The sequence below is a fragment of the Pseudorca crassidens genome, chromosome 13, assembly GCF_039906515.1.
Source record: "Pseudorca crassidens isolate mPseCra1 chromosome 13, mPseCra1.hap1, whole genome shotgun sequence".
NCBI classification, from domain to species: Eukaryota; Metazoa; Chordata; class Mammalia; order Artiodactyla; family Delphinidae; genus Pseudorca; species Pseudorca crassidens.
Window position 1 is genome coordinate 81,658,043 of NC_090308.1, and position 24,403 is coordinate 81,682,445.

The 24,403-nt window shown below is 42.0% G+C and overlaps 1 protein-coding gene across 3 annotated transcripts in view; it reads left to right on the forward strand.

The window, feature by feature from the left end:
- The window catches only part of COL9A1 (collagen type IX alpha 1 chain), a 68,973-nt gene that overhangs the window by 36,623 nt on the left and 7,947 nt on the right, over positions 1-24,403 (forward strand). For all 3 annotated transcript variants that reach the window (XM_067702864.1, XM_067702866.1, XM_067702865.1), the window contains 11 exons: positions 552-605; positions 710-763; positions 8,502-8,555; positions 9,390-9,461; positions 9,971-10,006; positions 10,694-10,738; positions 12,230-12,262; positions 15,298-15,444; positions 15,659-15,713; positions 17,157-17,345; positions 23,219-23,296. In XM_067702864.1, the coding sequence (XP_067558965.1) occupies positions 552-605; positions 710-763; positions 8,502-8,555; positions 9,390-9,461; positions 9,971-10,006; positions 10,694-10,738; positions 12,230-12,262; positions 15,298-15,444; positions 15,659-15,713; positions 17,157-17,345; positions 23,219-23,296 (817 nt within the window). The remainder of the gene's footprint in view (positions 1-551; positions 606-709; positions 764-8,501; positions 8,556-9,389; positions 9,462-9,970; positions 10,007-10,693; positions 10,739-12,229; positions 12,263-15,297; positions 15,445-15,658; positions 15,714-17,156; positions 17,346-23,218; positions 23,297-24,403) is intronic.

The following is a 24,403-nucleotide window of genomic DNA, read 5'->3' on the forward strand; positions in this document are numbered from 1 at the left end:
CCTCCGATCGTAGTGGCTCATGGAGTCTTGAGCAGAGATGTGCCCTAGTACGCAGACCATGAGCAACTGATGGTGGGGTGGGGTCCCAGACACCTGCTTTCCCTGGAGCTTCCTGGCGCATCCCTTATTTCCTCATGTTGGCACGATCTTTTACAGTTTTAATGGTGTCAACGTCAGGTATCAATAAAAAGGCTCCAGGAACTGTATTAGAGGTGGAAATGATGAAGAAAGACATATACAATTCATATTGTAAAGAAAGAAAAATCCTCTCGTATTCTTGTCTGTCTAAAGACCTTCATTTTTGGACATCTGACCTTCGCTTTTAAACATTTTTGACCTCTATATTATGCCTCTGGAAGTGACAAAACAGTATCCTAACCTAATTCTAAAGAACTTGGATGTACCCACCAAGAAAGAGAGTTTACATCTCAATGTAAAATCAGGAAAGTAACGCTATTTAAGTGTAAGAAATACCCAGCCTGGGTAAGACAGGTTGATCATTATGCTTATTTACTGCCTGAATTACTCTAAATATTGTATTTTACCTTCAGGGTAACACAGGTGCTCCAGGGAAGCCCGGTCAACTGGGGAATTCAGGCAAACCGGTAAGTTGCCATAGGTTACCTTTTCATACCTTGTAACCTGTTGTAATCACTAAGCAAAGGATTAGGGAGTTTAACTTTTTCTTTACCTGCCTTCCTTATAACAGGGCCGCCAGGGGCCACCAGGAGAGGTGGGACCCCGAGGACCTCGGGGCCTCCCTGTGAGTATTCCTTTTCTGTGGACCCCTCCCAAAGTGCCTTCCCCAGGCTTTGCTGGGTCTTCCTTCCCGCCTCTCCCTCCCTCCCTCCCTCCCTCCCTCCCTCCCTCCCTTCCTTCCTTCCTTTATTCATTCATCCACTAACTCATCCAGGAATGCCTTCTGACATGTGAGAATCCAGATAAACAATGGAACAGGAATGCTACTTAGATATACAATATGCTTTTTTTCCCCTAGAAAGTAGAAACAAAAATGAAGTATTCAAAAAAAAACACGCTGACCCTTTCTGCTCTCATCCCATGATGTAGGAAATATTTTAGTGTGATTAAAAAAAACAACTTTATTGAGGTATAATTCACATACTATATAATTCACCCATTTAAATATACAATCCACTGAGTTTTAGTACGTTTGCAGAATTGTGCAATCGTCACCACAGTCCACTTTAAAACATTTTCATCACCTCAAAAAGAAACTCTAGATCCACTTGCAATTCAACATTTCCCCGCCCCCACCCAGTCCTCTCAAACCTAGGAAACCACTCATCCACTTTCTGTAGATTTGCCCCTTCTGGAAATTTCACATAAATGGAATCATGCAGTATGTGGGGTTTTTAATGATTGGCTTCTCTCACTTAGCATAATGTTTCAAGGTTCTGCTATGCTGTACCATGTATCAGTACTTCATTCCTTTTTATTGCCAAATAGTATTCAATTGTATGGATGTACCACGTTTTATTCATCCATTCATGCATCGATGGGCATGGGGGCTGTTTCCACTTTTCGACCATTATGATTAATGCTGCTGTGGACGTTTTTCTACAAGTTTTTGTGTTGACTTGTTTCATTTCACTTGAGTACATACCTACGAGGGGATTGTGTGATAACTCTATTTTAATCTTTTGAGAACCTGCCAGACTTCTTTTAGTGTGAATTTATAAATGTGTCTATTTTGCAGCAAATATAGCTATGTATATTTTCTCACTAGATACACTTTAACCCTTAGAGAGAAACTGATTTGGAAATGAAACATGATGCACTCAAACTTAACTTTAAAAAAATTCTCCCTGGTCTTGATTTTAAGTTCTTATCTTCAAAGCCTGTCGGGTAACACAAATAACTCCAAGTGAGAACACAGAAACGTTCCCAAATATCATTGTTACTTTTTAAAGAGCGTCTCTTGAGTATGTTGAGTGAGGATTTTCACGCTTCGGAAAAGTGAAATATCCCAGGTGTCTCGCGATATGAGAGTGGAGTGTGGAGTTTTCCCACCTCTCACCGCTGTCCGTCAGCTGACCTGTACCAGGCGGTGTCCAATACTTTCCCTCGACTGACTGTCAGAGCAGTGAGGTCATAGCTGGATCCTATTTCTGAAGCAACAGAAAGACTGATCGGTGTGGAGGAAGGGCGCTGGAGCTTTGAGAAAATTGCCTATTTCATCTCGTACTCACGTTATAGAGCAGAAAGCAGTACAGTTGTAGGTCCCCCTGCTGATGGCAGGACCAGGCACACAGCACAAGCCGTACGGGTGCAGTGGGCTCGGCCCATCCCCAGCTCAGGACGCGAGGCCGGCCTTCGGAAGCGATGGCGTGCGGTGGAGCCGGTGTTGACTTCGCTCACGGGAGGGCGGCGGATCCGAGGAAGTTATGCCTGCGCAGGGTTTGGGGCCTGATTCCGGTTTTGCTTGTTAGTTTCTGTAAGCGTCCGCGTTCCTCCCACTGTTGCCGTCACCGAGGCTCAAAACCTTGGTGTCTCTTCTCCATCACGTTCCTGCCCCAGGTGGACCTGCTCATCCTACCACGTCCTCTCTAAAGCCTCATGTCTGACCCTTCTTTCTAAGCCCACGTCCACCCCCTGGCTCAGGTGGTTCACTGCTGCTTGCTGGTTGCAGTCATTTCCTGATTTGCCTTCCCTGCTCCCATCTTTCCTTCTGCTGCGGCTCGCAGCAGGGTACTCTCGGTATTCTGGCTGGGATAGCTCTCCGTTCTCCAGGACTCTTGCACACCGCAGGGTGTCCTGCATCTAGAACTCCAGCAGTGTTCCCGCAGTCCTGGTGACAAACGTAAATGCCTGGGGAACGGTAGGACTCCAAGTCTGCACGTGCCTCCATACTGGTCTTTGCAAAGTACAGCATCCAGCATCATTTCTCGTCTTCATTTAAAAATCTTCAGTGGATTTCCACTGACATAAAGGAAAGCCTGAAATCCTAAACTGTCTGTTTATCCCCTAGTTTTACTTCCCATTTCTGCCTTGCTAAGAGCCTGTGTTCCAGCCAAGCTAGACTTCATGCTAATTCCCAAACACTCTCTGCACTTCTCAGACTGCCTGTTTTCTTTGTGATGCCCTGCAGCTGAGATGGCTTTTTCCTCTATTTCTCTGACTGGATATCCCATGTGCCCTCCTAGATACAATTGAAGTGTTAATTCTGCCATGGAACCATCTCTGATGACGCCCTACCCCCCAGATAGAAGTGATCTCTCCTTATTCTGAACCTGTAACCCTTGGTCCCTTTTTGCCCTGTGGTGTGGAAACTGCAGGAAGTCAGGAACACGTCTGATCCACATTTGTGTTCCCTACATCTCTTTCCTCGGGGCCTGCCGTAAGGTCGTGCTCAATAAATATTCCTTGAAATGCATTGGATGGGAGGTACAGTAAATCTTGCTATGCTGCCTCTGTTCATAATTGACTTTTCACCTACTATAAATTTTTCAGAAGAGTATCACGTGTGGTTATAAATATTATAGTTCTGGATCAGAGTTTTTACACCAAATGTACTTACTGAAAGATACATTTGTTCTTTCATTTTCCATCATTAAATTCATTTTCTTGGTAAATTCACACATTGTCACCTATTCCCCACAAGTTTGATCAGTTCTTCCTGCAAATCTTAAATTGAGAAGCTGAGTAGAAGGAATGAAACCTATTTCTAATGTGTCCTGTGGAAGAATCAAGGTTAACTGTAGTCTGTCTTTGAAATTAAATTCTCCCCTTTCCTCACCATTGTTCCGTCAACTTTCGCCAACGCCACGGCAAAAAATACTGGAGTTTTGGCATCTCTAGGGATTACGTATGAGCACGTATCTTTACCACTTGGCTTGTGCGTCCGGCTTTCTCTGTCACATTCCCCTGTGTTTACACCTGCGTCTGGGTGACTCCTGGTTTAGAGCCAGCAGGTGGCTGGGGCCTCTGATTTGGTCCTACCGTGTAGTCGCTCCGGTCCGGCTTCCTCTTCCAGGCTTCCCAGAACTTGCCAGGGCTTTTGTTGAGTGGGTTGTGTTTGCTCTGCTCTCGTGAGTTCGACTGGGATGAGTGCCACACCGATCTACCCCCAGTTTTCTGAAGACTATACACTCGTGGGATGTGGAAGCCTGTCTCCTCTCTCTTGAAGCCTTCTAACCTGACCCCATCACCAGCAGCTTCAGCACAGAGGTCCCACATGCTGTGCAGTTGAGTGACCTAAGCTACCTTCCTACCCCATCAGACTCTGGAATATTCTCCCAGTCAACACTTCGTGAAGCAGCTGTGATGGTTATAGTGTAAACAGATTGTCATCTGCTTCTGTGTGAGGGGATATTTAAACCTACACTGGAGAGAAATACAAAGTACACAATGTTGTAAAATTGAATGAATCTTAAAAAATATTTCTGTGGCAAGCCTAAAAATCATCCCTGTAGTAGGACTAATATGATCTGCCAATGTAATATGAAAATGGGTTTGTAAAAGCAGCAGTCTTTAGCAATCATAACTCATCTTCTGGGTTGAACATCCTTTTTGCCAGAAAGAGGAATTTAGTGTATACTACAGACTGAGTAGAGTGATTTATAATTTCCCAGTTCTGAAACTGGCAAGGTACTAAGGATAATGTTTGTTCTTCAGCTAGTTAGCACTTGGGGTTATCAGGCAAATACAACCACCACCACAATCTAGAGCACAGTGGAGTAAAGTCCATTTTTTTGGTAAAATAATTATGACAACCCAAGTATGATAAAATGCATTTTTCGGTGGTATTTTAGAAGTCTAATAGTTCCATTTTGAAAGGGAGACTTCCATATTGAAGTATTTGGATTTATTAAAATGAGTTTTACAAAATAGCTGCTAGGATTTCTTTATAAAAAAGGCGCCTTCTTAGTGATCTGACAGAAACTCGAGAAATGAGGACTAAAGACTTGTTTTTTCCAAGCATAACTCATGCTTTTAAAGAAATTTGGAAGATTTGAAGTGAAAAGAACATTTAATGGAACATTTGATTGAAAACCATCATTTTGACTGATGTCTTTATTCCTTGGATAAACATAATAACTAGCACGTCTGCAGTGCTTACTGTGAGCTGGACGTTGTTCTAAGTACTTCATGTATCTATTCAATCCTCCCCAAAGCCCATTTTACAGATGAGGAGACGAGGCACACAGGGGTTGGGTTGCCTGCCTGGAGTCAGCTGGTGCCTGGCGGAGCCAAACTTCAGACCTGGCCTTGGGGCTTAGTGTCCAGGTCCCCATCTCCACCCTCTAATGCCTCCAACGTCAAGGTTCTGCTGCATGGTTTGTTTTTTTTTTTTGCGGTACGCGGGCCTCTCACTGTTGTGGCCTCTCCCGTTGCGGAGCACAGGCTCCGGACGCGCAGTTTCAGTGGCCATGGCTCACGGGCCCAGCCGCTCCGCGGCATGTGGGATCTTCCCAGACCGGGGCACGAACCCGCGTCCCCTGCATCGGCAGGCGGACTCTCAACCACTGCGCCACCAGGGAAGCCCCGCTGCATGTTTTTATTTGAAGTTAGCCTGGCAAATTCTAACGGCACAAAACACATTTAGCAAATTTTAGTATTTATGGAGCTTTCGCAGTGAGCATTTAACAAGAATCTAAGTCAAGCTGGTGAAGACAAATGAACAGAACACAAGCCCCAGTAATTTCCTGGGTCTTACCCCAGACCTACAGAATCAGGACCTGGGGGAGAGGGGTGGAATGCGGAGGGGAGAGGGGAGGTGGGGTGGTGAAGACACCACTGAAATATATTTCTAAAACCTCCTCAGGGGATTCTGATGCACAGCCAGGGTTCGGAATCATTGGTAGAGGGTCTGCATCTTTTGTTTTCTTTAAGCCTTGATTGGCTTCTTAGATAGAGACGAATTGGAAGATGTGTCTTAACATGTTGGAGATAAATATGGTGGCACAGAGCACCCAAGAGGAAAATAGAGCATTTTCTTATGGTCTTCGCATTTTCAGTGGTAGGATGTTGCCTTTTTATCTGGTTCCTTCCAATTCTCTTGTTAAAACCCATAACTTCTGTCAAGAGGTTTGTAAATATCAGCCATGGGACAGAAGAGCCATTTCCCCACCAGCCTCCCTGGCCCACATCCGAGAATGTGGTTTCACCGTAGCTGTTGAAACAGAAGAGATTTATCATTTTTCTAGCACTCTTGTTGTTACCAGGTTAGGGTGAATTGCTCCCTGCAGGATGTATTTAGTTTAACCTGTGTTTTTTTTTAGAGATTACTATTTATATCTCAATTTCTCATGTTCATCTTAGTTACAGGTGAAATTAAAGAACTCACAGGAAGAATATGCATGTTTTTAGAACACAGAAATCATAAGAATGGCCATGAGAAAATCTTGCCCTTTCTTTTTTTTTTTTGGTAGCTGTTTGGTCCTTGTGAAAATAAACATTACCTTTTCGCACAGTGGGATGATTTCTATAGAAATATCTAAGTTCAGAATAGCCAAGGGTTTATAAGCTAGACGTGAAATGAAAATGAGGACCCACACGCTGTCTATTTGTGCAGGGACAGAAAAGTGAATGCCCGTAATTTCACCCATCCCTCCCCTGGTCCTACATGTGTTGCCCTGTCATGGCTATAGGTCAGCAGAGCAGGCTGCGTAGACTGGGTTCTGAGCCGTTCGTAGGTATTACCAAGGGCTGGCGGGGCTTGGAAAAGACTTCTGAACTGAATAATGAGAGCTCATGAAAGACAGAGAAAATAAGATTCCAGCAGAGAAAATCTTTGTCTTTGACTGAAAAGATAATTAATCTCTCCAAAAGTAAATGAAAGGTTATAGAGTCCTTTATTTTCATTTAGCCTTTTGGTTTGTGGAAGAGGAAAAGAGTATATTAATCATCTTTGTTTTGGATAAGATGGCATAATGGTTCATTTATTTAGACATGAATACTTGAGGTTGTGTCGAGAACTTTGCTTTCCCTTTCTGACACGATTAATTATGTTTCCCACCAATGACTGTTAATCGTTCTGTGAATTAAAGTCATTTTATCTCAATGACATTTAGGATCTCAATCAGGATGCAGTTCAGAAATAATTTGAAAATGCCAGCAGAGCAGATGTACTGAAGAAAATCTATCTTGAACTTGGAAGTACTGGGTCGTATTAATGGAGTGAAACCCCATCTTTATGTGTAGAGACACATAGAAGAACCTATCGTAAGGGCTGGTTTTCACCTGACTTATCAATATATCCTTCTAACATCCGTCCACATGGGGCACTGCTTCTGGCTTCCAAGCTGCTCACAAGCGTTACGTACCAATGTATTATTCAAACTCATGCATTAGACAGAACATTTATATGAAAGTTTTTGAAAAGCATTTACGAGTATTTTGTTTAAATCACCTGTAAGTCATGTGAAATTATAGCTAGAGACTTGTAATTTGGTATACAATTCTCAGTCCTCTAGAGCAACTGAAAATGCAGAAGGTTTATAGATCTTGACATTTTGTTCTTTTTATAGATGAATGAATAACATATGGGTCAGATCAGGATAATCTTATCAGAAGCACTTATAAATATTAAACATTAATATGAAGTTGTCATGTCATTTGAAAGAAAAACAAACTCAAAAGACTGCCTTCATTTTGTGTACACCATCCAGGAAATGTGATTATTTATCCAGCAACCTCAGTGTTCAGCTTAGTGGAACTTGAGTGAGAAATGAAACAAGCTTTTGTCAGACTGCATTAAAGTGTATGAAGTTCTCAGAGAAAGAAATTGAAGAGTTCGTGGTGTTTCCTTTTCTCAAAGGGCTTCCAGTGTCAAATAAATTGATATTGGCTCACAAAATGAAACGAGAGTGTTGCTTTTGGTGTATCTACATTATAAATTGTTCTTTCTAAAGTCTATGTAATCTTTTAAGACATGTTTAGAATGAGTAGAACAAAGACTTTTTCAGAAACTTTATACATTTCTGCTATTTATGTCTTTTTGAAGTTACAGTAGTAATTTGAAGGCGAACATCTCTGTCCTGTGTCTTTTTCACTCTTTCGAGGTTCAAGATCACTTGCCAGATGCTGCTTTAAAATGTACTGTAGACCTGAAATGTACTCTGTGTTTTACACATTTATGTGGAATTCAAAATTTGACTATACCTATACCTCAAGAACATGTAGTCTAAATGAGAGGATAAAGCATGTACGCAAATCACCATAATCTAATCTGGATGGTGAAGTAGATGCTGAAAATTCCTAATGGCCATTTCTTGTAGATGTATCAGGTATCCTGTCCATCCAACAGTCTGTATTCACAACGAACAGCGTTAGGACTGTTAGAACTCGGGATGAACACTGACGAGGCTGCAGGCATTTAATATAAAGGTCTCTGCCTTCAGGTGAAGATGGGGAGAATACTTTGGTGACCTTTATAGTTAAACAAAAACCTAGGTAGCATGTTACTTCATTGAAATAGTGATTAAACATTTGCATTTCGGCAGACTGTCTGGTTGACCATCATGTTTGTGTGTTTCTAGGGCAGTAGAGGTGAAGAAGGACCAGTAGGACCCCCAGGACTACCAGGTAAACTGGTAAGTAATAGTTCTGGTCCCGCAGTTTATTTGCTTCATACAAAGCACAATACGTTTTTTTTTTTTTTTTTTTGCGGTACGCGGGCCTCTCACTGTTGTGGTGGCCTCTCCCGTTGCGGAGCACAGGCTCCGGACGCGCAGGCTCAGAGGCCATGGCTCACGGGCCCAGCCGCTCCGCGGCACGTGGGATCTTCCCCGACCGGGGCACGAACCCGTGTCCCCTGCATCGGCAGGCGGACTCTCAACCACTGCGCCACCAGGGAAGCCCACAATACGTTTTTTAAAAGCAGCAAGGAGAGAAAAATAATTTACAAAGGGTAATTGCATCATCCTTACTTGATTTCTATTCCTATGTGAATGTGTGAAAATGTAAATGAGGAATTTCAAATTAAATCTAGGAGACCCTTAAAGGGTATTTTAATCAGTGTGGCTTGTAGCATTTATTTGAAAACTGGGAGAGATACAAAGTGCTACATTTGGCTCCTGGTTGTTCTTGGACTTGGAGAGCAAATGCATGAATGCCGCCCTTTTACTCCTCCAGCCGTGCTTGTTTACACAGCCAGCGAGGCGGGGACTCAGCTCAAAGAGCCCACTGTTGGGAAGGGGTGCTAGCCCTGGAACTGGGGACCTCAGAGGTGGGATGGAGTCCGGGGTGGGGGGGGACTGGCTCTCTTCTCCTGGGAGTTGGGAGAGTGACAAATTCGAGAAGCAGAGTTAAACCAACATAGCACATTTATTCTAGACAGGAGTCCACACACCCAAGGTTGTGTCTGGCTTATGTGCTTTCAGTGTTGCGGTAGCAGTGGTTCTGGGGACTCTGTGTTTGTCTTTCAGGGTTCTCTCGGCAGACCTGGCTTCCCCGGCTTGCCTGGCCCCCCTGGACTTCCTGGAATGAAAGGTGACAGGGTAAGATACCTAGCTGTCCAGAAAGTTCCTTATTTGGAAGGGTGATTTCTACTATGTTGAGAAACCAAGGTCGCTTTTGGCCCAATGGAGAATTTTTCTAGAAATGACCATAGAGAGCTATCAAGAAAGATATCTTAAATTACTGAGAGTTGAGATTAAGAAACAACAAAAAAAATCTATTAATATAGTAATTTATCAGAAGGGAAAAATAAAAGCTGAGTAAAGTAAACATTTCAGCTGTAATCACACATCCTATTTAGTTCTAAGCTTCCAGTCCTACTAGTTACATTTTACATGGATGTGATCAGAGGACACTTCAGGTTGCCAGTGCCTTTTTTGGACAACTGTCAGTTTCTCCAGGTCTGACCTGACTCTTTCTAGGTGGTGAGGTGATGAGGATTATTCATACTTGTTCCTATTCATCAGCCCAATAAGGGGAGTTGGTTCGTTTTGAAATTATATAGTTAAAAACCTCAAAACACTGAAAAAGTATATTTTTTTCATTACAGGGCGTAGTTGGTGAACCTGGTCCAAAGGGTGAACAGGTAGGTGCCATGTGTGAAATGCAGCGCTTAATGTGCATTAATGTGCCTTACCAGCAGGGGGCACTGGCTGACCTGCGGTGTGGGTAAAATGTGGAGGCTCAATGTACTTCACAGTGAGTGAAACGCAGGGTTTAATTTGGTCTGTAGCCTTATCTACCATTTTAATAAGCCGGAGCGAATGATGGCTCTGCCTTCAAGAATAAACATTGTCCTTCCTTTGAAAAGAATGGCCCTGTCTCTCTTACGCAACAGATCGGTTTACTCCAGTCTGATGAGGCCTTCCATAGCCGCATCATAATGTTTTGTTTTTTCTTTACCAAGACCTTAGCAAATAAACGATGCATGTGAATTAGAGTTAGTCCTTGCCCTGGTGTTTGTTTGTTTGTTTGTTTGTTTTTTTCTCAACTCTAAGAACCCTTTTTAAATATTACCTAATTATAAAATTGGTGGATATAGTCATTAATCCTTACCTTTAGCAGAAACTCAACTTCACCTTCTGGCTTTTCTCTGGGCTGTTTTCTGGGTTGGACAAGCCCCTGACAGCTAGATAGGAAAACCACTGAGATCATTTCATATTTCTGCATGATCTTGGGGGCACCGCAGGGACTTTTGAATACTTCTCAATGTTGACTGGTTAAAATTGAGCCAAGGAACTAAGAACTTAAAAAATGTGATTTTAACTTTTAGGGTGCCTCTGGTGAAGAGGGAGAACTGGGAGGAAGGGGTGAACTGGTAAGACCCTTTTTTTTTCTGGTTATTGATGGAGACTCACTGATTTTGGACTGTATTAGAAACATACGTACTTTTTCTTTTCTCTGACCTTGCTATCCTTGCTGACTTCTTTAAAGGTAATATGTTTCTTACATAAGCTAAAAAACAATCCCCGAGAATCGCACCCAAGATCAAGTAAAGTGGAGGGGAAACACGGCAACATCGATAGACGTGGCCTTAAGTGTTGGGAGGACAAAGCGTTCCCTATGGAGGGCATGTTTTCTTGTGGTTTTCCATGTAGACATTCAAGGTGATTCTTAGGTGGCTGTAGACAAGTCTATGAATAGTGCCCATCACGGAAACAAAATTAAAGCTTTATTATAGTTTGTATTATAGATTATTGTAGTTAGAGAATTGAGGCTCCCAAGTTTGACCGTGGGTATTCTCCACGGCCTTTTGGAGTCTAAGACCCTCCAAAGAAGTGATTCCGGGTCCAGGGGAGCCTTCTGCTAGATCTCCAGGAAGGCAGGGAGCAGAGCAAGTCATCACCTCCACAGCACTGCTAGGTCTGCTGGCGCATCCTTTATGGTCATGACACAACGTAAGAGGACCTTGTGTGGAAACTTATGCTTGGTCCTTTGGGGGTGTGTGTGCGTGACAGAATTCTCAGAAGATAGTTTCAGAGAGCTTTCAGTACAGGAGAAAATGCTGATAGTGTTTTATTCAGAGTTTTAGGATTTCAGTTAACATCTGAATGAGGCAAATCTTCCTAACTATTAAGTAAATTAGTAAAAGGGGGATTTCAATTTTATTTTCTGTTGAAACTGTTCATTTTATAAGCTAAGAGGATGTTTTGTTTTTTAATTTATTTATTTTTAAATTTTTGTTTATTTATTTTTGGCCACACTGTGCAGCTTGTGGGATCTTAGCTCCCCTACAAGGGATCGAACCCGTGCCCCCTGCATCGGAAGCGTGGAGTCTTAACCACTGGACCTCCAGGGAGGTCCTTAAGGGGATGTTTTAAGTCGTCCTGTTTTGTAGTGGACATGCATTGACGTGCTAAGATGAGCCGAATTCATACCTAGAACTAGTGGTGGGAGATAGTCAGGGTTTTTTTTTAAGCATAAGAGCATGCATATTTGGTTTGATAGACTTTTGGGGTTGAGTTTAAAAATATTGTTAGAGTTTCAGAAATGAAGTCATCTGGTTTAAATGTCTATTATGTTTTATACCAGCATGCTAGCTTAATGTCTTTTGACTTGCACATTTCAGTTCTCCACACCTAGCATTTTAAATCTGAATGCAGCCTTGGAGAGCTGTGGTTCAACCCTATTATTTAACAGACAAGTTAGCCAAAGGCTGGGAGGGGACCAGAATCCAAATTGTGAATCTAATTTTTTTCTGTGGTGTCATGGTTCTGTTCATGGTTTTCTATTGAGTTTGGCAGCATGATAAGCTTTTTAGAGTTTTTAGTAAACATTGTTCTAATATAATTTTGTTTTATTGATTTAGGGAGATATAGGATTACCTGGCCCAAAGGGATCTGTAAGTATAATGAACAGTAACGGTATAAAAAATAAAAATATGAATAAAGCTATAGAAAATGCAATGCTCTGCTTTATGAAAGAATTCTAGAAAATTCAATTCTAAAAGGATTTACCTTTAAGGAAATTAACACCTACATTTATTCTCTGAGTAGTGGATTAGTCCAAAGAAAAAACCTCACAACAGTGTAAATGGATCTGCCTTTTGACCTAATCAGTCTAAAGGAAGTTTTTTTTTTCATATTAAAGTGGCTCACTGAATATACGTCGTAATTTCTTCCACAAATGGTTTACTTTATAAGAACCGACCTGTGCTTTGCAGTGACAAGAACATAAGTGAATTTCATTGTCAGTCATAGCATTGCAAATATTTCAGCAATTTTCCTAATCTTCTGTGTGTTCTCGTCGGGGAAGTAAGTTATAGGCACGATACCTAAGAAAATACAGATAATTATTAGAGCGAGAAAATAACCATCTCATTCAATTTATCATTTTACAGAAACGAAACTGATGTCCTTAGAGATTAGATGTATTCAGAATTATAGAAACAATTAATAGCAAATCTAGAATGGCTTGCTAATTTGAAAGGAACACACGTCTAATAAAATAAGAAATTTAAGATAATACAAGCAGAAAGGAGGAAGCTCAGACTTCAGTCTCAAGTGCATCTATCACCAGTTTCCATGAATCTCCAAGTCTTCTTGTTTCTGGAATCCCCGCCCCTGACTTCTCTCTGTCCTGGTCCAGTGTGTTATCCTCGTGACAGCCAATGTCATCTAGATGAGAAGATAAAGCCTACTATCTATTCCTCCTCTGCTTAAAACCCTTGAAGAATAACATTTTATAGAATAATTCAGACTCTTAGCAAATGTATACAGAGCCTTTGATGAGCCTCACCAGCCTCATCTCCGACCTCTCTGGAACGTCATCTGTCTGTGGTTCTTTTTGCTTGGCGCGTGCTGTTCAATGCCTTGTGCACTTCTTCTAGTCCTGGACACTCTCTTTCCTTAGAATAGCACCTCCTACCTAAGCTTTTAGCCCCATCCTCCGCTCAGCTTTCTCCGGGAGGACCCACCCAGCCTTGGTTACAGTGCCCTGCCCTGGGATCTTCACACAGCACTGAGATGGAAATTGTTACATTATATTATCTTACCTGTTTACATACTGCCTCTAAACATCATGTGACAGTCTCAAGCTTCAAATAACATCTTTATGCCTAAGAATCTTTGACAGAAATCGTTTAGGATTGAGAACAATGTAAAGAGTAAACCTTGATAGAATTCGGTAATGGAAATCCTCCTTCACTCTCTAGAAATAATCAGTAATGTTCAAAGGTGAGAATTCGAGTTATAAAAGAAAAAAGTAGATGAACAATGCAGGTGTGAAAATGAGTTAATTTCATTTAAATTTGGATATAATACGAGGAATTAGCTCTTGATTCATCACCTCCCTTCCTACCCCTGTCTTTCCTGACATTACCCAAGTAATACAGATGAAATTGAAGTGCACCGTCCCAGAATCAGGGGACAGAGTTACTAACAGAAAAGCTTTTCCTTTTCTCGGTGATTTCAGCAAGACAAAGCTGGTAAGTGGGTGAGGTCTGCACGCTGGTCTCTACATCAGCGTACCCCTCCTCAAGTGAGGAATTCTTTCCCAAAGACCCAGGGCCCTTGTGACGTCCTGGTCATGTTGGCCCTTGATCTCTTCATCAAAAATGCCCTGCTCCTTGTTCTAGCAACATTTCAGATGTTGCCAGCAAGGTAATACACTCCGATTCGGCCTCCTTTGTCTTCCACCAGCTCTTAGCGCATTCTGAATTCATCTTGGCTTCTCCTCTGGGTGTTTTTAGAAGTTGCTATGGTCTTGCATACCAGTCACCCGACAGTTCCCCAACCTTCGTTCCATAACACGTGCTTAGCTTTCCCCCTTGACCCTGACTCTGGAAATCTTTTAAGCCATAATTTCTTCATAGAGGCAATTTGGACAGGTTGACTAAGATGAATATCAATTTTTGTGTGTATAAAGCACACTCCGTGAGCTTTCTTTAGATGTGTCTAGGGACAGCCTTGCTTCATCACCTTCATTTCTTCAGTTTAAAACATTTGAGCTTTTGAACAAGTCGGCTTTTCCTAGATAAATGTTGCATATGCTTTATGAACATTCAGACCTTGAGCAGTGGTGTTTCCCTCAATGTCTCCTGTGCGTTTATCTTCTCGTTTTCACTCTGAAAACAGCAGTCCACTGAAACCACTTTGCCACAAATTCCACCAGAGGTCGTTTAAGAAAAAGTGAATTAATTTAGTCTCTCTTTAAAGCAGTTTTTGTAGATGAGGACTTTAAAGATGCTTTTAGTGGTCTGCTTTCAGAAGAAAAATTTAATTGGTATATGCTTTTGTGCCAAGGAAATAATTGGTTTATTTTTAACATCTTTAATGTTTAGATTTTTAACTTCCTCAATACTTAGATAAACTATGGACTCACTCTTCTTGTTCTGGCATTTTAAATGCATTGATTTAGTTTTATGTTAGTATTTTATAATTCCTGGATACATCTGGCTTCTTCAAACTCTCCAAAGAATGTTATAAAGGCTAACTAACTTATGTTCTTGGAAATATCTTTATTTTATGCTTTCTATATTGGTGATATAGAAGGTGACGTGTCTTGTGAACTCAGTGGCCTTTCTGTGGCCAGAAAAAGTTAACACGTTTTATTAAAAATTAACGTGCTCTTAGAAGTGACTTAAAGTGTGAAGAATGTGGTTTTAAAATATATTCTTCCCATTAACATTTTGAAATAATAACTATACCCCAAAGAAAGATCTTTAAAACGTTTACTTGAGCTGGAATTCTAAGAGATTGGAGAGCTGCTGTGTGGCATTACGTGTGTTTACCTTGAGGCTTTGTAAGCTCTGAGCAAATACGGCTTGGGAGGCAGAACGTAAGTAAACCCACAATTTCATGGCAGCGCTTGTAGTAACATGAAGCAGACGCATTCCTTGTGTCTAGCCTGGACTAACAGTGTGCCCTTGTGTTCCAGGCAGGTAGCCCCGGGGAGCCTGGCTTGAGGGGACCGGAAGGAAGCCGGGGGCTTCCTGGGGTGGAAGGACCACAAGGACCCCCTGGCCCGCGAGGCGTGCAGGGAGAACAGGGCGCCACCGGCCTGCCTGGGATCCAGGGCCCTCCCGTGAGTGCTGGGCAGCCCCTGGGGTTTCCCTTTGGAGACTCCATCCCACGGCAGGGAGCGCGGGGGTAGGGCCAGACCTCAGCTCCTCAGCAGCATGGGGCCAGCTCTTCTGGTTCCAGCCACCTGTTTCCTTGCCCAGCCTGTCGGTTTACCATTGAACAATGTCCTCTTTGTGGTTCTGTGTACAAACTGGCTTTTGTCTTTTCTGTCCCAGGGCAGAGCACCCACCGATCAGCACATTAAGCAGGTTTGCATGAGAGTCATTCGAGGTAAATACATCATCGCCGCTTGACTTTTTGTGTGCTTTAAAGGCGGGGGATTTTGAATACTGGTAATTTCACGTCTGTTCTATACAATTTGTCGCCATGTGCAATAGCTTATAGCCTCAAGGAAAAATAGTACCTTTCTGGGCTCGCCAGGATTTTTTTTTTTTTTTTTTTTTTTGCCAATGTGGTTAATTTACAAGAAAGCACACACACACACACACACACACACACACACACAGATACAGACACCTTCCCCCCCCTTTGGAACACAAATTCTCAGGCTCTTTCCCCTCTTACTATCCTACCACTTGGTGTGTACCTGGCACTGACCTAGGCTCTCTCTATAGATTATATGAGAAGTAACTGGCAGACTTCTGCCCATAAGAAGCCTATGCCGATTTGTTTATTATTTGTTTATTATTTGATTCTGGTTGGAACCAATTCTCTCATGAAGAAACACTCATCTTTTGTGTGTTCAGGAGCTAGTATAATTTGTCTAGTAGAATCATAGAGTTTTTCAGAATGAAACGGTCCCCTCTAAATTTGAAAACCAATATCGCAGACATCTTATCTTGAAAGGATATTTCCAGTTTAAACATTAAGTGTTGAGAAAATTATGACTTTATGTTAACTCTCACTTAAATAAGGCCAACTTAGGATACCTGCATTTGAACAATTTAAAAATCTTGTTGAGAAATGTGTTTCCAATTCATTTTCTCCTTCACACCCTAAATTAAAAAAAAAATGACACTAAAATATTTCCCCTATTTTAATGGGAAGATGTTTTGTTCTCTATGGTTTTAGTGGATGTTTCTTAATCTATTTAATGCTTCCTGAAAGAGCCTACACAGTTATGAGTTTTTAAGACAGGCAGTGACCATTTCTAAGAAGCAGGCTTTCTTTAATGTCTGGTGTCTCTTCCAAGCGTGAAAAAACTTTTGAGAAGGAGAATGAATAGAAAGTCATGAATCCTCAGGGTATTTCATATTACTTAATATCTTCAAACTAAAACCGTGAGCCTAGGTCTCAAACGGTATCTCAGTACTAATTCTGGACAATGTCCTTGCATTTGAGAAGCTTCTGGGTGTCCACTTCTTCCTGTGTTGAGAAGCTCACTTTCTTTTTATCCCGGGTTTTCAGGTAACCAGCCAGGTTCAGGTGACACACTCATCTCTTTGGACACCGCTCAGCCCTGAAGTTTAAGGTCTTTTATCCCCTTGTCTCAGAGCAGCAGGGTCCATCCAGGGAGGGCTGAACAAAGCAGCACCAGTGAAACCTCCTGGCAGAAAGCCCGTGGACAATGGCCCAGCTCTATTCAGGCCTCACCAGCAGTTTTGAAGCTCTGGTGACACATTTAGAAAAAAGGCACTTGAAATAGTTCTTTTTTCATTCGAATCGCTTTCATATTTCTGACTCACTGGGACTGTTCTGTTTATTATCTTTTAGAGCATTTTGCTGAGATGGCTGCAAGTCTCAAGCGTCCGGACTTCGGAGCCTCGGGCCTCCCCGGGCGGCCTGGCCCCCCTGGTCCCCCAGGCCCCCCTGGAGAGAACGGTTTCCCAGGCCAGATGGGACTTCGAGGCCTCCCGGGCATGAAGGGCCCCCCCGGGGCTCTTGGTTTGAGGGGAGCGAAAGGTAAGGCATTTTGTCCACGTGGAACCAGGAACACACACTGGCTTTTTCTCAGAAGGATTCACTTGTCCTAAAGTGCCAGGTATCTAGGAGACAAGAAGACGGATTGTTTTCTTACTGTGGTGACGGTAAAGATTAGAAAACTATCGTTTGATATTTTCTTGGCCTTGGTGTGTGACGACAGTAGACCCAATACTGGAATTAAGGTCCCTTGACTTGTGGTACCAATCTTTTACAGTTACACTGCTTTAATCATAGATCAAGGTAAACTTTACAGGATCTGGTAAAGGATCTTTAAAGTTTTGTTTTTTGTTTTTTGTTTTTTTGAGACCTTAATATCATTGTAGAACTCTTCTAAGATGGCAACTGGCCCTTTAATGTTATCTGTTACTTCAAGTAACAAAATTTGTTAGCAGGACATCAGAAAAATCACAGCATGCATCAAAGCCGCCTCCCTCTTCTTTTAAAGAGTGACATTGGATATCAGTTTTGCTGGGTTTTTTTTTTTCGGCTCTGAGGTACAACTTTATTCCTTATTTAACATGTGAGAGGGTGTGAGGGAGTTTGTTTCTTCTCCTTTTATTTAAAGCAAGTTAAGCCCTGGAAACCGGTATTTTGTAGGCCAGCAGGATTGTGAGTGTGTTAGGTATTCTGCAGGATTTGCAGAAGAACTGGCTGCCTCTGATGGTGTTTGCTAGTTGAGGTGAGTATGTCAGCATGGGGGCTGGTGGGCCTGGGATAATCGACAGAAGGGACTAAAAGTGCAGAGTTTCTGCATCATGATGAGTGACTGACAGCTCTCTGCGGAACTTCAGAAAAATGTGGCTTCAAGAACAAGAGAGGTACTGTTGTGTTTTAGGCAGTGGTGCTCCAATTAGGGATAAATATTATGGTGCTAACGGTCAGAGGTCAAACAAGATGCCTTTCGGGATCTGTAGATGAGTGCTTGATGTGTTTGGTTCACGGCACTCTCAGCTGGAACAGTGTTGTTAATTACGTTTTTTGTTTCTGTTTTTTTGGCATGTGCAGAGCTGCGTGTTAAAAAAAAAAAAAAAAGAGCCCTAATTGGGGCCTCCTGTAAATCTGGCACGATTTTCATGTTTTTGGAGGCTGGACAAAATCATATGGAGAGAGCTCCGAGTTCACCTTAAAGAGAACTGGACCTCTTCTCTGAAAGAACCCCTTAGCCATTCATTCATCTTGGTCCTGCTTTGAGCTTGCATTCAGGAATCCATAGCGGAGGTGCTCTCCCTGTGGTCGGGCCCGTTTGCTCCGTAAACCATTCTAGGGAACTCCGTGCTGTGGGCGGACTGCTGGCTGAGCTCGCCCTGTTGTGCCCCAGCCCACGGATGACTCCTCTGCCTTGGTGAGTTCACTGAAGTGAACTAAAGTACAACGGTTCCGAAAGAGTGGTCCCTGCAGCACCAACATCACCAGAGACCCCCTGAGTCAGCAACTCTGGAGAGGGGCCTGCGGTGGAAATGCACAAGTCTAGGGTGGTCCTTACCCTACAGGCAAGGTCCCGCCTTCCCAGGGGAGGGCCACCTTGTAGGGCTAAGAGGATCACAGCCCTGTTTTCTCTGGCCAAAAGGAAGTCTCCATATTTGGGGCTGACCTTGACTTTGAGTTAGTAAGAGCCCACTCCTGAAGTCCCATCTTACTTCCTAAGACAGGAAAATGTCTGTGTACTTGCTCCACCAGGAGAGCCTGCCGAGGGCTGCCTTCTCCAGCCTGGGCTCCCCATGGGACTGACCCAAGGAGCTTTAAACACTGCTCACGTCTGGGTCCCGTGCCCAGAGATTTTGATTGACTTGGTCTAGGCCCCAGGCTTTGAAAATATTCCCCAGGTTATCTGAACAAGCAATCAGGGCTGAGAAGCTCTGGAAACAAAGGTGACATGATCTGGACACTTTCCGGGAAGCTGGGAATTGCAGTGTGGAATTGTGTCTGGGTTGCGCTGGGTTGACTCCAGCAGTGAACCTTATTTTGAAGGGAAGAAAAATATATTCCTATATTTGGAACCTGAGAAATGTCTCTGGCACTAAGTTCATTCATCAAGCAGAGTTCGATGTTATAAGGGGCTTCCTTGTATTTTTTCTGCGGTGTTTATGACATAGCCTATAATCTAGAAGTGAGATAATTCTTTTCTTTTTTCTAAAGAACTTTCTCGCCCCGCCCTCCTCCATACCTTTCTTGGCATTGGGTTCCTTTAAAGCAGCATCTCCTCCGAGTTCTACTTCTTAAGATTTGGGGTGTGGGCAGAAAGGAATAATCAGATTTTCTATTTCAGTTGCTGCTGTCATACATTTGGAGATGTATGGTTTTAGGTAATTGGACTTGACCTTTCTTGTCCACCACATACATTAGCAGCCCTACTTAGTAGAAAACACATAGTGTTCTACTACCCAAAGGTAGTAAAACAAATATTCCTTGAGAATAAACACTCCACCATTTGAAACTTAACTGTTCCACCAATCAGAGAAGAGACGTGTTTCATTGTCACCTGTTGCTTTTTTGTTTTCATGCTTAACAAAGAAGGGATGGTGGAAGTCTTGGTTTGCCATAGAGTTGCTTTGAGGGTCTTTTTCCAGAGAAATTCCTATGTAGATAAGTTTTATTAAAACAAATAAGTTTTACTAAAGCTTTTAACAGTTCAGGCTATGTCTTAATCAAATCACTGTTTTCTTCCTAAAAAGTTACTTTGAAAAACACAGTGGAACATTTTTAACAGGAGCTGGTAGAAAAAAGCCTCAGACCGTACTGAAAGCTTCCATCATGTTTGTGTAGTTTTTGGTTTTCACCCACATGTTTTGCACACTTTTACACAAACGCATTAGAGCTGTGTGTTCATTTCATGTGACGCTTGAGCAGAAACACGAAAGGCACCTGACTGGCCCTGGGTCCACTTTACTTAGGATTAAGTCAGTCTTTCATGTCATAAATACTCTTTGTAAATGTTCATGGTTTGTTAATTTTAAGTCCCTTTGAGGAAGGCTGTGTGTATTTTTAGATCTTTTAATGGGGGTCAAGCAGACGTGTCCCTGTGTTAACGCAGGCTGGGGAAAGTACACCGGGCATATCTGAGACTCACCTTTTCCAGTGTTAATCTGCTCACCTGGAGGTAGAGCATCAATTATAGCTTCCAAATAGATGAAATCGAGAGCAATTTTGGAGCAATGGGAATTTCTCTAGTTTCCCCAACTCTGTTCGTACAGAGCTATTTTTTGATTCAAACTGCCTATTCCCTTCATACCTTATCCAAAGCTTATTTTACAAGCTTTTTATATGTCTTTTCTGACAATAGGCTAACAAAGGTGGACTTGAGTTCCCTGAGCCAGGTTTCCTATGTCTTGAAGGAAGACGTGACCAGTGTTTGAAGAAGTAGATTAACCCTGGGGGTAGCAGAGCCGACACACGACGGCCGCTGCAGGTTGCAGTGTGGCTCTGTCCCGGGGCTCGTCGAAAATGTGTTTTCCCAGACAGGGGTCTTTTTTTTTAATCTGGAGAAAATGTTATTCTATATATCATACAGTGCTGTTTATTACTGTCACCATGCTGTCTGTATTCTGCAGTATCCAAATATGCTGGCAATGCCATCCGATGAATTTTTACTTTCAGATCTTGTATTTTTCAGTTCTAGAATTACCATTGTTTTCCTTAAGAGTTTTCATATCTCTCCGGAAATTTCACATCACTTCGCCCATTATTTCCGTCTTTTCCTATACGTTTGGTAACATATATTGATATATAAAATAGTCCTTTTAAAGAGACCGCGGTCTTATTCCTTGCAAACAACATTTTGAAGTTGGTGCGGCTTCATGCTAGAGCGCGCTTAACTGTCACTATCGCTGTGAAAGTTGCATTTTAATTTATAATCTTCACCTCATGTCTTCAGAAAATGTGGCACATTCTCACTGCCAGCCTCAAAAATTACGAGGTGACACATTTAAATTGCTAAGTTAACAAGAGAGCTTAAGCTGTTAGTTTTAAAAATGTTAATTGTCATATCTTCCTAATACAGTAAGGCCATACTGACGATGAGTGTAAGAAACAACTAGTTTATGTATGAGTTCAAGCTGAGCTGTACATCCTTTCACAGTATTTATAAAATTTAAATTGATTTCAAAATGTAGTTCATTCACCATAAAAATGTTCACACAAGGACATTCACAGCTAAAGTTAAAGTATGGTAACTTTTAAACATTCATGTCACAATTTGAGATTTTTGACTATTTGACAAATGCACAGATGGTTGTACCGATATTCTTCCTATTTTTGTTGTGCACTTGTGACTTTGTTTTTTAAATTGTAACAAACCTGTCGATTTTCAATGAGGTTGGGCGAATATTTGGAAAAAGTGATTATGTATAGAATTTGTTGCAAAATGCTATTGCATCTTGTAACGATGTAGTAAAATAATGATATACTACTGTACTAATGGGATAGTAGAACTGGTCTTGTACCAGAAGCAGCGTACGTCATTTAGGACCAGTTAACTAAGGTATTAGGTCATCTTGTCAATGAGGCCAAGTTTCTAAGTGTGGTCTCTGCAGGGCCAGGATAATTTATGTAACTTTGTTCCGTGGCTGCCGATCCCTGAATTCAGTCAACTGTCTTGCAAACACACATGGTTGGTCGCACTCCAAAGTACATTCCCTATAAATAATGAGAAGTGAAATGGAGGCACTGATGACAACACACTTTAAATTTTGAAACTTCATTAATTTATTTTTGGTGATACTAAATTTACATTGTTCAAGAAATTAAAATGTCTAAAAAGATACTTAGTGAAGAGTGTCTCTCCCACCCCTGTCTCCCATCTGTCTGGTTTCCTTTATCCTTCTCATTAGGGAATCGCTATTATTGGTTTCCTACATACCCTTACCAGTGACGCTATAAAGGATCTATGAATATATTTATTTTCCCTACATCCTTTTAACAACGAATCATGCTGTCCATTAGTAAGTGATCTGGGCCTTGCTTTTTTCGCTTAACAATATCTTGGGGATCACTTCAAAGACCTTTCTGGCTCTTCTTCACCTGTGCCTAGTATTCTGCTCTGTGGAAGTACCATAGTGTATTTAATGGATACTTAGATCGTTTTCAATCTTCTGTTCAATTTTCTTTCATGTTGGATTTGCATATTTCTGATTAAACTTATTCCTAGTTATTTAGTAAGTTAGCTGCTATTACAAAGGGGATCTGTTTTCATGTTGGATCTGCATATTTCTGATTAAACTTATTTTCCTAGTTATTTGATAATTTAGTTGCTATTACAAGTGGGATCTTTGTTCACTACCTCTTATCACGGATTGTTGTTTGTATATATGAAAATGATTGATTTCCATGTATTTTGTACCTTGCTACTTTACTGAATTCTTTTATTGCTTTTAGTAGATTTTGAGTTGATTTTCTAGGGTTTAAGATAAGCAGTCATATCATCTGAAACTAGGGATGGCTCAAACCAAATAATAAATAATAATGATAAAGTGGGCATCTTTGTAATGTTCTGACTATAAGGAAGCTGCTCTGTGTTTCTCGTTAAGCATTATGCCAGCTTCAGTGCTGAGACAGATATACTTTATCATGTTAAGGAAATAGCCTGAGTCTTATTTTATTGACTGTTGTATCAGGGATGCATGTTTAATTGTCAAATATCTTTCCAGCATCTACAGATATGATCATCTGATTTTTTTCCCCCTTAGATCTCAATATAATTAACTTGATTTTTGCCTTGCTACCTACTTACTACGACCTACATTGTGGCAACTTCCTACTTTTTGGTTTCTGAATGTAGGCTTTGCTTTAAGTTTAAAAATATGGAAGTTTACTTTTATAGACATATAGAAAAATAACATTTCTCTAATGAAACACAGGTGACATGGGGGAAAGAGGTGATCGTGGCCCCCCAGGAAGAGGTCCCAAAGGTTTGCCCGGGACTTCAGGTCTCCCAGGTAAGAACAAACAGGCTGAGGTGGGAACTTGGCGGGCAGCGGGTGGTCTGAACTGGAGCACATTTTAAAGAACTGCTCTTTGTTTGCCTCTGTTTATCATGTGATGTGCAGTGATGGCTGGCGTGGCTCTTTCAGGACCAACTTTAATGAGGAGTTAAACAGTCTGTAAATCACGTCTGTATTCTTTGAGAGAAAATACATGTCAGGGCTTGAAATATTACTTTCTTTTTTTTTTTAAACCTCTTTATTGGAGTATAATTGCTTTACCATGGTGTGTTAGTTTCTGCTTTATAACAAAGTGAATCAGTTATACATATACATATGTTCCCATATCTCTTCCCTCTTGCGTCTCCCTCCCTGAAATATTACTTTCTTGAATAAGTACTTTAAAAAATAGTGTCAAGGTCCAACCACAATGCACTCGTTATAAAATGCTGAATGAATGGGGTCCTGTCCACTTCTAGCCCGGTTGAGAGTTCCCTCTTCTTTTCCTTTAAACCAAAAAGTCAGAGCAGCAGGAAAACGAATCCACGTCTTCAGCTATTCGTGACGCATGGGGAGTAACTGACATCTTATTCTAAAAGCTTCTCCTTCAAACGTCCAGACCCTCCAGAGGCCCACATCCCCAAATAAATAAACCTGAAACATTCCTACTCACGAAAGTCATGCCCAAGGATGCATCCCAGCTGGGTCGACCGAGGTGACAAAGTGGCCTCTGTGTGAGAGCCCGGGTCCTCTCACTGGCCGTCTGTTCTCTTTACACACTGGCTACTCTGTGGCCAGAGTCCAGGCTGCTGCACGTTGGGAATGACTGCCAGGTCCAACCACAGAAGCAGCCTCGTGGGCCGAAAGCCAGTTCAGTTGAAGAGCATGAATGGCCTGCAGTCTCCCAGCAAACGCTCTGATCACTGCTGGGCCAGGGCTCAGGAAGGGCCCCAAAGCTCTGGGGACACCAGTCGGGGGAGGGGGGCTTGTGCAGGTGGGTGCCCCACACTCCCACAGTGGATTTGGAAAACTTGGTTGAGGGAAATCTAGCAAAAGAAATGATCGTTTTCTAATTCTGCCACAGGCTTACATAGTGGTTTGTGGCTATAATTGCAGCCTGAA